The 13,534-nt window shown below is 49.9% G+C and overlaps 1 protein-coding gene across 1 annotated transcript; it reads left to right on the top strand.

Moving 5' to 3' along the window:
* Positions 1-1,515: 1,515 nt before the first annotated feature.
* Positions 1,516-10,517, top strand: GLUL (glutamate-ammonia ligase). Its single transcript, XM_045838853.1, has 7 exons — positions 1,516-1,673; positions 4,235-4,413; positions 5,803-5,964; positions 7,200-7,346; positions 7,732-7,859; positions 8,012-8,211; positions 8,769-10,517. Exons 2-7 carry the CDS (start codon positions 4,248-4,250, stop codon positions 9,085-9,087), a joined length of 1,122 nt encoding a protein of 373 aa, XP_045694809.1. The 5' UTR covers positions 1,516-1,673; positions 4,235-4,247; the 3' UTR covers positions 9,088-10,517.
* Positions 10,518-13,534: the final 3,017 nt, after the last annotated feature.

Below are 13,534 nucleotides of genomic sequence, written 5' to 3'. Positions count from 1 at the left end.
CTGAGATGAAGGCTGCATCTGTCGTTTTCAGGCACTACAGTGTTAGACACACTCTTGAAGGGGAGGGATTTTGACCAAAGAAGCCAAGCTGTGTGTGTGTGGTCACAAGCAACATTTATTTTCCATATTTGTGGTACAAAGAATAACCAGAAGAACAAACTTCCTCCTTTCCTCTTCCAAAGGCACTGAAAATATGACTTGCTTGTCTTCAACTGGAAAAATCTCAAAGTCTCAAACACTGGGGATCCTGAGAGATGCAATCAAGGCCAGATACCATCGGGTAGATTTTAGGGAATAAAAACAGAGAATGATTAAGTAATAGAACTGATATATATGTGTATATATATATATCAGTTCCATTGTGTACATACACAATATTTCTATACATATTCTGTGTGTACATGCACACACACACATAATTATTGTGCCTCTGTCGAAGGCCTCCATTTCACGATTGTGTTCACCTATACATTTTCTCCACTATCACAGCAGGGCTGCGGAGGAAGGGGTACTGATTCTCATTTTCCAGGTTAAAAAGAAGGCGCAATAAGTCACCTGAAAGCAAAACCAGGAGGATTTGCTTAAGGACTCCTACATTTTCTGCCTACCCTGGGAGTAGGCAAAGGCCTCCTGATCCTTTCAGCTGCCCTTGGGTAAGTTTGCACACAGAACTTCAAATCTGGTGGGCAGCTCTAACGGTCCTCTCTTGAAGACCTTGATTTGCAGACAAGAAAACGTGGGCCCAGAGAGGTTGGTGAGAGGCTTGCTTTAGGTCTAACAGAAGGGAGTGTCACACAGGTCTCCCGACTTTGCTTCTGCAGCTCTCAGGCTCCTCTCTCTGTGGATGGTACTATAAACACGGCACACAGATGACAAAAGCGAGATCGCAGACTTCTGGTCGTTTCCCCAAACCCACCGAGAGCGGGCTCTCCCAGGCCTACCTCCGCAGGCCCAGGGCTTTCCGGCCCCTGCGCCCTTCTCGACTTGGCACTAGCACCAAGAAGGGGGCTGGAGGCGGGGCGGTTCTCTAACAGTAAAAGGCAAATTTATGTTCCGGTGGGTCAGAATTCCCCCAGGGAGCTATGGGGCATGCAGACCTCCAGAAAGAGAGGGCTCTTTTGCAACACGATCCAACCTGAAGTTTGCAGGGGCGGAGGCTGCAGGGGGCTTGCTAGATGCTTCCAGACCCGGGTCTGGGCTCTGGGGACGCTCAGCAGTGGCGAGCGAGGGCGAAAACAGGCGGGGTCCTTCCCAGCAGGAACTTGTCCCTCCTCAGGCAACCGGCCCTCCTTTCCGCCCCGCCCCTCCTCTCCCCTCCCCCCACCAGCATCCCCTCCCCTGTACCCACGCCCCTCCCCCACAGCCCTCACCCTTTCTTTCTTCCCGGGCGCGCTAGCCCCCTCCCTGGCGGCGCCCGCTCCGCTTGTCGCCCAATGGCCGCGGTGCCCGGGCGCGCATCAGTCGATCCGCCCCGGCTGCCCGCCTCTAGGAGCCAATCAGGGCGATGGGGGCGGCCCTGGCCGCCGATAAAGACTGCAGGGCGGCGGGCGGCCCTGCAGAGCCGAGGATGGGAGAAGAACTGAGGGTTTGAGTAGCATTTCCAGCTTCCTCTCTTCTCCTCTCCGCACCTCGCTCTCACGGCCTGCCCGCCCTGCCGCCTGCTCGCTCCCCAGGTAAGCGGCCCGCCGGGCCGGGGGTCTCGGGGGTGACGCAGGCCGCCCCCGCCGCCTCCTGAGCCGCAGCGCCTGGCTTTGGGGCTCGGCCCCTTCCCACCTCCTGGCCCTAGTTGGAGCCTCGGCCAGCGGGCAGTCCCGCGGGCCTGCCGCTTTGGCTTGCGATGGGTCTGGGTTGGCAATGGTGGGCCGCGCCGGTAGCCTGGATTTGAGGAGGGCGGGGACTTGTTTTGATCTTCCTTAGCCTGCTTTCGGCCCAAAGCGCCGCCCCTGGAGGTCGCTCCGCGGTGTTGTGCGCGTGGTGGATGGGTGGCTGGGTGGCTCCTCGCGTGAGCGCGCCTTCTTCCTCCGCGGTGGCAGGCCTTGGCAATAGTCATGATCTTGGTGATCTTCTAGTCGCCTCCGTTGAGAGGAGTAACCGTGCTAGTGCGGTCAGCTCCGGCCTCGGTCCCCGTGACCTGCCACTGTGACTGAACAATGGGGACCCCAGGCTGCGGCGTGCTGGGGGCGCGGCTAGTAGAGAGGCCTGGTCCGGCGTCTCGCTGTCCTCCGGCCGACATCCCCTCGCCCCCTTCCCCACCCCCCTCCAACCTCAGCCCTCGGAGGGGTATGGCGCCCTCGGCCAGGCCCTGAGATCCGGACGGGGGCCCGAGGGGCAGGGCGCCAACTTTCCAGACATTTCAGTTGGAAGGCACTCAAAGTGGATTATCCCAACCGCCCCGGGGGTAGCCAGGGGGGATCCTCCCCTAGCCACAAATCCACGAAGAAGGCATCGAAAGGAAATGAAGATGACCAGGAGTCTCGGACTTTTGACCTCCCCTCCGATTGCTATGGCTTTGTCACCTATTCTGTAAACTCGGGAGAGAAATCGCGAGTCAACATTAAGAACTTGAGCCACCAACCTGCGTTTTCTGGCATGTCCCGGTGTGATCCCGACCGCTCTCTGACTCCCTCGCCCTCTCCTGTTTCCTCTCCATGTTCGATTCCCTCTCCATGTTCGATTCCCTCTCCGTGTCTGACTCCCTCACCCCGAAAGCCCCGGTCCCTGGACCAGCGAGAGCCGGACATGGAGGACAGGCACGAATGCCACTCCAAAAGGAGAAGGGCCAAAGAGGGCAACCCCAAGGACACGCTTGACCTTGCGTGGATGGGGTGAGTGAGGAGGCAGGGAGGAGGACCCCGAGCCAGCTGCCGCTGCAGAAACAGCTCAAAACCGAAGAATCCCGTTTCTCCCCACCGGGTCAACTTAGCTAAGCTCCCGGTGGCACCGGTTGATAAGAGTAAAGAACTAGGCTGTTGGCGACCAACTCATCTCACAGAAAAAAGCAGACAATGTGGCACCGAGGCTCGAGGGAGAAAAGTGTGGCTTGATGTTGGGGAGTAAAGTTGGAGACTGGGTTGTAGCTTTTAGTGGGAGCCGGAGGGATCAAGGGATTGTTCTTTCTGGGCTTAGTAGGCAGGTATGGGGATGAGGGTGGGATTTGACCCACCAAGCCTTCTAGACCCCCTAGGCAAACTCGAGGCAAAAGGCATCTTGACAGACGAAGTCCTCTTCCCTCCAGGGAAGGGTGAAGCTGTTGGAAGAGGCAGTTATGTTTTCAGCTGGGTAAACATGGACGGTTGCCCGTAGAAACTTTGTCACTGTACTTCAGAGTTGCCCAAGTCATAGGAGGAGAACAATATGTTCCCTTCTAGCCACCCTGGGCTGCTGGCAGGGGAGGGAGGGACAGAACCGTTTCCTCTTGGGTTTTGTGGCTTCAGACTGTCTTCTCTTTCCGAGGTTTTGTGGTGGTGGCTTGCATGCAGTTTCTAGCATGCCTCAGCTTTTCAAAGTCCACATCTCTCTCATTTGGGATTTTTCCGTGGGAATTTCCTAATTCCTTGAAAAGCTCTAGTGGAGTCTCAGAATGTCATTCCCGAACGAGCATTTTGGCCCCAGCTGGTGGAAATTACGGCAGGGCGCATCTGAGAATCCAACTCCGACCAGCTATTTCTACATCTTGGCATTAGAAGGACTGCAGTTCTTTTAGGGAGCCACCGGCTTCTTAAATCTAGCTAGCCCCTTCATCCTACCTACCATGTGTGGGGGGTGCTCCCGAGGTTTGGAGGAGCCTTCAATAACTGACATGCCCACTCCATGCCAGGCAAAGGGCAGACTCGCCCCAAGACCATAATAGCCTTTCTGTGGCTGGATTTGACTCGTATTAGAAGGCCACATCTGTTCAGTAAACATGTGTTTCTTAACTTTTCTCCATCAGCTTTTTTGGTTTTGGGTTTCTTCCCCCTTAGTGAATTCATATTTAAAAAAAAAAGAAAAAGAAAATTCCCCTGCCTTGGCTGCACTAAGAAAATAGAGCTTAGTCTTCACAAATGTGTAGATTCTAGTTTGAGGAAGCCTATGAGGGGCTTTTTGTCCAATGTAAAACTTGAATCCCCCAAAAGCGGAATAAATAAATACACCATGGAGTCTGACTTGTTGATTTCATTGTTCTTATCCAAGGAGTCCTACAGAGGATCCGTTTGGAATTGGTGTTCTTAATTTTTTTTTTTCCCCTCACCAGCACATCTTCCACCATGGCCACCTCAGCGAGTTCCCACTTGAACAAAGGCATCAAGCAGGTATACATGTCCCTGCCCCAGGGTGATAAAGTCCAAGCTATGTACATCTGGATCGACGGTACCGGAGAAGGACTGCGATGCAAGACCCGGACGCTGGACAGCGAGCCCAAGAGTGTGGAAGGTGAGAGACGGCAGAGTGGGGAGGACGGGCCGGGCGGAAGCCGCGTCCGGGTGGGCAGCGGCCGGAGCCCCAGCCTCTGGACTTGGCCTCCTTATTATTCTGTTGGGAAAGCTTTCCGAAGGCAGGGCCTTTCAGCCTTCATTCAGTCAACATGAAGCTCCGACACTGCCTCAAAGCGGGGCAACAATGGACCCCTTTCTTTACATGGAATCTTGCGTGTAAGCCAATAGAGAGAAGACAAAAGACGAGAAGTCTGCTTTGGGGGGTAGAGGGGGGCTGGCGACTACTGACTTGGGTATGCTGCCTTAGTTGGCTTAAGGCACCCCAGGGAACCCCGTTGAAAACTACTGCTTCAGCCTGACTGAGACACTTACTGTACAAACTGTAAATAACGGGTTTTGAACTCCTGTCGCCGGGGTTCTAGATGGCAAGCAGACCCCCTGAAGTGGTTTCTTCATTAGATTAGCTATTCACTTGCGTTTCATTGTTGCCACTTTTGGAAATTTTTCAATCATCTGATTGCCTGTCCCTGTAGCAGTTATGGTATGAATTGTTGCCCTCATTTTTTTTTTTTTTTTTTGGTCCAGAGTAAACCATGGCCCTCCTCCTTCTAGAAAGGGATCAGAGGAGAAAAATTGTCACCTCTTAACTACTTTTAGGATAGCTTTGTCTTCTGATAACTTCACTAGAATGAATGAATGAATGAATGAATGACCATAACATAAGGCATCTGTTGGGCACCTGCTGTGTGGCAGGTATTAGACAGGCACTGGGCAAGCAACGGTTAAGAGCCTGGTCTCCACCTTTGGAGATCTGGGTCAGCCAGGGAGAGGAAGAAACTGGTCTTTAAACATAGTGGATAAAGTGGAGAATGATGTGGAAGCATCCTTGTACAAGTCATCCTGCTGCTTGTCTGTTTCCTCAGCTACAAAGTCGGGACGTGGCTTAGGCCACGGCCGTCTGTATACGCAGTGGGGGGATGAAGTAGACAAGGAAGCACCACACGTGGTCTAGTGGGGCAATCGAGGATCTTCGTTGCTCCTATTTCAGCATTTTAGATGACGACTTACTGACTCAGTGCTGATGTCAGAATATTTCAGTGTGTCTCCTTGTTGTCCAGTGGTCTTACTCGGGGAGGAAATAATCATTCTTAGATTGTTCTGGTGACTGTTACTTCTTCTAAGGAAGTGATACAAGGTTCTTACTAGAACCCCAGATCGTGGGGCTATGTGCAAACGTCAGGGTGTCCGAAGTGGCAGTCAAGCATCAGTGACTTTATGCAGAAGAGGGTGTAGACCTTCAGAGGTGTCAAAGCCAGCGGGGGGTTGTGTGCTTGCTCGGGAAGCTGTGCGTTTTTAACTTGATTTTTCCCCTCTCTTTTGACCCCAGAGTTGCCCGAGTGGAATTTTGATGGCTCTAGTACTTTGCAGTCTGAAGGTTCCAACAGTGACATGTATCTCATTCCTGCCGCCATGTTTCGGGACCCTTTCCGCAAGGACCCCAACAAGCTGGTGTTCTGTGAAGTCCTAAAGTACAACCGGAAGCCTGCAGGTGCGTATGGGAGAGATGTGGGTGCTCCCACCCCAATTCACGAATGCTGTAAAGGAGAGGAAGAAGATACAGCAAAATTAGAAAGAATGTTATTAATACGTCCCAATAATTGAGAGCCGTTTAACATTATCTTTTGGTTGCTACTTGATTCCAGACTGCTAGTTTTCTTGTCTGTCCCCTGACTAAAACATGAGCATCTTTGTTCATTGATACGTACATTTGCCTCGAGGTCTGCGCTAGCTGCGCCTTTGGGGTTTGTCTGGCATGCCTCTCCCTCCCAGTTCTCAGTCATTCATCTTTCGAAACTCAGCTGAAATCTCACGTGAAGTCTCTTGCTACATTTTGCCAGTGAGACCTTCTGGCAAATCTCTTAATGACTCTGGACCGTAATGGCCTTTGTCTCGAGAGGTGGTGTTATGTGGTAAAGGACATGCACACTGATGCCAGGACAGTCACAGGTTTCCTGGCTCTGCTGCCTGCCTCGTCACCTGGGCAGGCCATCCAACATCTCCGAGCCTCGTTTTCTCACTTGTAAAAGTGGAGGCTTATAATAATACCCTTCCAGGTTGTTACAAAGACTCACTTGTGAGTTTTCCTTCCTATAGAGCTCTTAACATGGTTACTGGCACATTGGTAAGCAGCCTATGATAAGTCTGCATTTGCTTATTTTAAAGTCCCCGTCCAGCATAGAAATTGTTTCCAGTTGAGCTCATCTCATTTGAATATTTTTCTTTTGCACTGGCCAATACTCTGCTTAACTTAGCACTTCATCTTCTCACCTGGAATGCAGGTTCTTCATACATAAATGATTTCTTTCGATAGAAAGTATAGATTTGGCTCTAAAAGCCCAAGAGACTGGGAATAAGTCTGACTCTAGAAGCAGCTGTCTCGTGAAGAGAGGGTTTAAGTGCCTGGCATTCGGTACTCAGGAGGTGGCCGGCATGCTGATGGGGTGAAAACTTGCTCTGTTCTGGATCCACTGTCGTGGGACTTGATTTTAACTGAAGTCTTTCGGGAACCTCCCCACAAGTGTTTAATTACAGCTTCTCCCCTTTTCTCCTCTTTTACGCCGATGGGCCATAGAAAGGTTCCCACAGGCTCAGGGTCAGTTCAGCTTTTTCTCAACACTTAGGCCGCATGGATTTGGAAGAACTTTCTTTTTTTCCCCTTCAGCACTGAGATTCAATATATTTGTCCATCTGTCCCTAAAGGCGTATTGACTCTATTTTTTCTAGAGACCAACTTGAGGCACACCTGTAAACGGATAATGGACATGGTGAGCAATCAGCACCCCTGGTTTGGGATGGAGCAGGAATACACCCTCATGGGCACCGATGGACACCCCTTTGGCTGGCCTTCCAATGGCTTCCCGGGGCCCCAAGGTAAGTCCTGCTGATGGGAGATGAACCTGCTCCTCCTCCCCAGCTGCTTAATTGGCGAGGAAAGTCTCTTTCCCCAGGGATGGTAGTGATTCCTTGCGGGTCAAAAAGCTATGGGGGTGTCCCGAAGACTAGCCGGAATAGTACTTGCCCTCCGGTTACGCAGATCCAACCAAACATGGATGTTTAGCCATTGACATTGAGGGAAAACCTTGGACTCCACTCAGATGGAGTCCTCTGCCCCGCTGCCCTCCTGTAGGCGAAGAAGGCAGGGTCAGTGGTGGTTCCAGGGAGCCAGTGTTACGAGCTTTCTGATGACTGACCCTGGGCCATGCTTCTTAGGTGGAAAGGGGCGTTCTCTCAGCATTTCTTCTGGATGTCTCCGCAGGTCCGTACTACTGTGGCGTGGGAGCAGACAGAGCCTACGGCAGGGACATTGTGGAGGCTCACTACCGGGCCTGCTTGTACGCTGGCATCAAGATCGCAGGGACAAACGCCGAGGTTATGCCCGCCCAGGTAAATGGCTCTAGTCTGCAACACTTTCCCCTCCTTGACCCAAAACCTAAGAGCTTGGGTGGACTGGAGGTGAAAAGGGAGGGGGTTTGGGAGCTTCTGAGCCAGGGGAACAGGTGGCTTTATTTTCAAGGGCCAACCTTCTCGTTCTCTAGTGGGAATTCCAGATAGGCCCCTGTGAAGGAATCGAGATGGGAGATCATCTCTGGGTGGCCCGGTTCATCTTGCACCGAGTGTGTGAAGACTTTGGAGTGATAGCAACCTTTGACCCCAAGCCAATTCCTGGGAACTGGAACGGTGCAGGCTGCCACACCAACTTCAGCACCAAGGCCACGCGAGACGAGAACGGCCTGAAGTGAGTGCCTTCCCCCGCCATGGTCATCCTCTTCTCTGTGCAGGAGCACTTACTTGCGAAGGGTTTTATGTTTGCAGATGAGAAAGCAGGACCTCCCGCTTTGGACCTTAGCTTTTCTACTTGGCTTCAAAAATTGTCTTCTAACCCAACATTCTGTTCCTTTTTGAAAAGGGCCAGAAATACTTCAGGAATAAGGATGGTGATAGGGAAAAGTTGACATAGATTAATGGCATTTGAAAATCTTTAATAAGAACCAAGTAACGATACAAGCATGTGAATGAACTTAACGCTTATGGGGGGCGGGGAAAGGTCTTTGATTACGATCTTTTCATTCAACAAATATCATCTGCTGTGTGTCCGGTGCTGTTATGAGCACTGGACACGCCAGTAGCAAGGCAGGTGTTTAGTCTCCTGGAGCCATGTTGAGGTGAATTGGAAACTGGAAAAAATCTTTGATAGAGAAGTTACTCCATTCTTGGCATCCCTGCCTGCTCTTGCCCTTGAAAGACAGATTTCCTGGTGACAGGCCGGACTCTCATCTTTTGTGTTCCCTTTAGGTACATTGAGGAGTACATCGAGAGGCTGAGCAAGCGGCATCAGTACCACATCCGAGCCTACGATCCCCACGGGGGCCGGGACAATGCCCGACGCCTAACTGGATTCAACGAGACCTCCAACATCAACGACTTTTCTGCCGGCGTGGCCAACCGCAGCGCCAGCATCCGCATTCCCCGGGCTGTTGGCCAGGAGAAGAAGGGTTACTTTGAAGACCGGCGCCCCTCTGCCAACTGTGACCCCTTCGGGGTGACAGAAGCCCTCATCCGCACGTGTCTTCTTAATGAAACTGGCGAGGAGCCCTTCCAGTACAAAAACTAAGTGGACTAGACTCGCAGCCATTGAACCCCTTCTAATCCTTCAACCCGCTCCACTCTCGCGCCACCCCTCTCCCCCTCAATTGTCATAATAGCCGTAACTCAAAGGGCAGAGCATCAAGGTCTTTTTTTATTCCTCCTGCCCAGTTAATATCTCTTGCTTTTTTTGGCCAGGTTACAGAGGTCAAGTTCTTAATCTCCACACACACACACACACACACACACACACACACACACCCTTTTCCCCCCATCACTGAAGCTTTCTAGTGCGTTAGTGGGGAGGGCGCGGGGAAACATAACCACTGCTTCACTTAATCAGATGTTTGTCCAACAGGCGTTAGCTATGCGGACAGTGAGTATAGTGTTTGTGAAGGGAGGGGAAGGACCTTTCTCTTCTTTGAGGTAGCTGAAGGGGGTTGGGGGGGCTGGGCTTTTACTCTGTGGCTAGGTTAGATATTTTCCCCCTTGGTAGGAGTTCCATTTCTTAGAAGGCTGTAACCAGATTTCTGGTGGAAGTGAGGATTAGGAGAGGGGGGAGCGTGGGCGGCAGGCAGGAGGGTGCCCCTCTCTGCTGTGCTTCCCAGGCCTGGGGCTACATACCCTCACTTGAAGACAAGCTCAGCACAAAGGGATGGGATGGATCGCTCTACCTTAGGAAGAAGAAAAGCTCTCATTCCTTGGTCCCCCACCTATAACAAATCAGAGTAGTATTTTTATATTTAAATGCAAAAACAAAAAAATTATATATATATGGGTGTGCGGATATGTGTGCTTTTTCTAAAGGAGAAAAACCATTCTGATCACCAGGAGCCACAGTGGAGACGAGTAGTCTGGTTTGAAAAAGGCTCCTTTTGAGTTGGGGGGTGAGGGTGGAGATGCTCGAAGAGTTGGCTGTTAGGGGCTGTGAAACCCTCACTACCATTTAAGGGTTTCTCTGTGTCCTGCCTGCCCTTCGGGAGTGGGTGGGCACCAGCTGGTTAACAAGAGGGAGCAGGGATGGCAGCCGCGGTCACCTGAGCCCCCTGGCTTTGGTGCAAAGACACACGTGTGCACAGGGGTTTAGAAGTAGGAGTTGGCTGGTCAACTTGCGCATGTAACTGACGGGGTGATGGGTTCTTTTCTGGGGGACAGCATGTCACTAAAGCAGGCCTTTTGATATATTAAAAATTTTTTAAAGAGCAAAACGTTTAGATTTTAATCATATTGGTAGGGATTTGAAGACTTTGTTTTACGGAATTGCTTGCAGAATTGCTCGTTGGCTTCTACCGTCCCCTTCCTTCTCTGCTTCTAGAGGGGAGGGGACAGGGCTGGGGTCAAACACTGGTAATTTTGTATCTTGGTGTCCGTTCTGAGTGAAAATATTCCTTTGTTAAGGTTCCGAGGAGGTTTTTTTTTTTCTTTTATAATAAAAAATAAACCCCACCTTCATCTCTATGTCCTCCCTACCATTCCTGGCTGTGTTTGTGTTGGTTGCGGCAGACCAGCTGTGGGTTTTTTTTTCCCCTTGCCCTGACGACTTCTCATTGCCATGTACAGTATGTTCAGAGTTAGGTAACTCCTCGTTGTAAACAGACTTAACTGCCCAGAGCAGCTGTAAATCAACCAGACACTTATAAGATCTGACTTGATTTTTGTTTTTTTAATCCCTATGTGCCATTTCATTCTCTCCTACCACAGATGGGGAGGTTTCTAAAGAGGCAAAGTAAGCTCGGGTTTACCTGTTGTTAGAATTAAGTCTTGAGTCCTTGCCAACCAGCTCTTCCCTGTACCTTGGGTATTTGGCAGCTCTGGATTAAGGCACATCCCAGCCGTAGAGTTTTGTAAAATGATACAAACCCCTCACCCACCCACCCAAGCCCGGTGCTCCAGAGCTTGGCTTTGATCTACCATACTGTAACATTGTTTTGAACATTCCTCTGGCTTAATTTTATAGCAGCCTGAAGTATTTGTGTTATTAACTGGTCTTGCATGCATCCTCTGCCCAGCTGCCAGTGATTCATCTCAATAACAAATATTGACCACGTTGCTGCCCTGGTTAAAGCCTTCTGAGGCTGGGTGTGCTCGGGGCCAGCCAGCCCAGGTATGTCCTGGATATACCTTTACTTACACTAGACCTGTGAGCTGCTTATGATCCCCCCAAAAGCTACATGTTGACACCCATGCCTTTGCTCCTCCCCCTTTACCTGGAATTACTTCCACCTTATTCTGCCTTATTCCTGCCTTAGTTCAACTCTGCACCAGGCTGGGTAGGAGCTCCCTCCTGCTCTGTAGTGCTGTGCATATGACTTCTAGCAAAAACATCCAACACTCTAACCTAAGGTGCCAGTAGTGTGGGCAATAGTAATTACTGTTTTTAAAAGGTAGTATCCTGTTTCAATGTTACTGGGGCCTGTTACAGCAAACAAATGAGTTTTCTTTGAGCAAGTGCCTATTTTGCTCAAGTCTTAGGTGTTTTTTTAGATTTTACTACAATGGTTGGTCCCTGACAATTTAATTTTCAAAGCAGATGGATGATCTTACCTATTGGTTTGCTGGGTGTGGTCCCAGTTTGTACTTACAGTTTCAGTGTGATTGTTAAGGGTGCCCTCTCAGTGTTTTCCTGGTGTTGCTGATAAATTACATGGTGATTCGTACCCAACTGGAGTTCTTTGTCCTCTCCCCAGCCTTTCCTGGGTCAGCCCTACACTTGGAGGAGAGTGTTCCAAACTGCATGTACACGATGGAGGCAATGACTCGAGCACTTTGTGGGTTTTTTTTTTTTTCTCATTGTAATCAATTGCCTGACAAAGATCACATAGAAAAGAATTCTAAATTAAAATGAGTTAGGTGGAAACAACTAGAATTAGTTTCGACCAACAGGTCACAGTGCAATTCTCTTGTATTTCACTGGGTTACATGATAACTTTATCAGTGAGATTAAACAAGCACAGCCAAGCCTTCAGCCTTAGAGAGAGAGGCCAGTATTCACAACAGGAGTTCTCCACGTTAAGCATGAGTTACCCTTACATTTCAACCTGCCTATCACTGGATAAGAGCTAAATGATGACAGCACAAGCTATCAGGAATGTGTCCTGCCAGGAGCCAATTAACAAGTCAGATCTGCACTCCTGGGCAGAATGGCACACTCGTGGATGAAAGAGGTTCCTAGGCAAGCACTTGGTGCTGGGACTTCACCAGTCTCACCAAAGGCTGCTGCACTTACATCGTTCCAGCTGCTGCTTGGCCCTTGTACCAATAAGGTGCAAAGTCTGCAAAGTAACTCGCTGCCCCGCAGAAAGCTCATCACTCAACAGAACTTTCTGACAACTCCGTGGAGGCAGGAATCCTGCTTTTCCTTCCCAGGACTGTGTTCCCAGGACTGTATCCCCAGACCTGCCATGGTGCCCGCAGTACTTGTTTAATGAATTACTTTTCAGTATCAGTTTTGTGAAGTTTCAGCCTACAACTAACTTTGGGGGGTGTCAAACCCTCATGGGTCTCAGCTGTTTGGCAGTGTTTTAACCCTGGTCACAGCACTACGCAAAGTTCTGTTGTGCTGAGCTGTTAAGGACTCCACTGGTTTGGTGAATTCTGGCTGAAGGTGGGCTACCAAGAGCCTCGTGTTGCTTTATGAGTTATAACGAACATAAAGTGGCAATTCATCATGTAATTCCAGGGGTTTCCCATAAATTGCTACTGTAAATAGTTTGAGTGGATTAGGGCCCTGCCATTTTATAGCCTTTAGCTCAATCACCAACCACTCATTTTTTTAAAAAAAAAAGTCATACTTGATTTTCAAATATTCAACTATGTGTTCATACTCATAGGTACAATATAAACATACTGTATTTTGGTTTATGCATATGTATACACATTAGGTACACCATACAGGTATCCTACATGAACTTTTGCCAAAGAAATATCTTATAAAGGAGCAAGGAAGCAGGACACCAAAAGAATTCACTGGGCTGAGAAGCTGTCGCTAGGAGTGGGAAGGCAGGGCACAGAAAGCTGCTGTTATTCTTCAAGCGTGGTTCTACCTCGAACCACCCATTCTAATTCTGCCCTCTCCAGAGCTTTACAGAGAGGAGGGCCTCGGGCACTGGCAACTATCTGTCTATAATTCATGCCCCAAAGGCCCTCAGATATAAGGGGGTGAATGGTGTTCTAGTCCCATGTAACAGAGGAAGTGTCCACGCAATTTCTATTGTTTGATGAATTGCTTTTAGCAGGTTGTCCTCTTCCTCGTGTGTCTCAGGTCGAGTTACTTGCATTGTCTTGAGATTGTAACTTGTCTCAGCTCGCTCAGCCCCTCCACCATCTGGCCTCCTCAGCACATCTGCTGGCTTAACCTCCAGTGGGCACACACTAAATCTAAACTCTGCGCGGAAGCCTTTCTGCATTTCCCTTTCAATAAAGATTCAGAATAACCGCTCCCTTGTGACTATTATACTGCTCTATAGACATTAAAT

The sequence above is a fragment of the Phyllostomus hastatus genome, unplaced genomic scaffold (genome assembly GCF_019186645.2).
Source record: "Phyllostomus hastatus isolate PE091 unplaced genomic scaffold, TTU_PhHast_1.1 phas_contig_283, whole genome shotgun sequence".
Taxonomy (NCBI): Eukaryota; Metazoa; Chordata; class Mammalia; order Chiroptera; family Phyllostomidae; genus Phyllostomus; species Phyllostomus hastatus.
The sequence above is the reverse complement of the archived record's forward strand: the minus strand, read 5'-3'. Positions and strand labels throughout refer to the sequence as shown.

What these genes read in the sequence shown, in the direction of transcription:
- GLUL (XM_045838853.1), top strand. Translation starts at nt 4,248, where the DNA reads ATGGCCACCTCAGCGAGTTCCCACTTGAACAAAGGCATCAAGCAGGTA. An exon ending in TGGCTTCCCGGGGCCCCAAG is followed by an intron (nt 7,347 to 7,731) that starts GTAAGTCCTGCT and finishes ATGTCTCCGCAG; the next exon opens with GTCCGTACTACTGTGGCGTG. An exon ending in CCGAGGTTATGCCCGCCCAG is followed by an intron (nt 7,860 to 8,011) that starts GTAAATGGCTCT and finishes CTCGTTCTCTAG; the next exon opens with TGGGAATTCCAGATAGGCCC.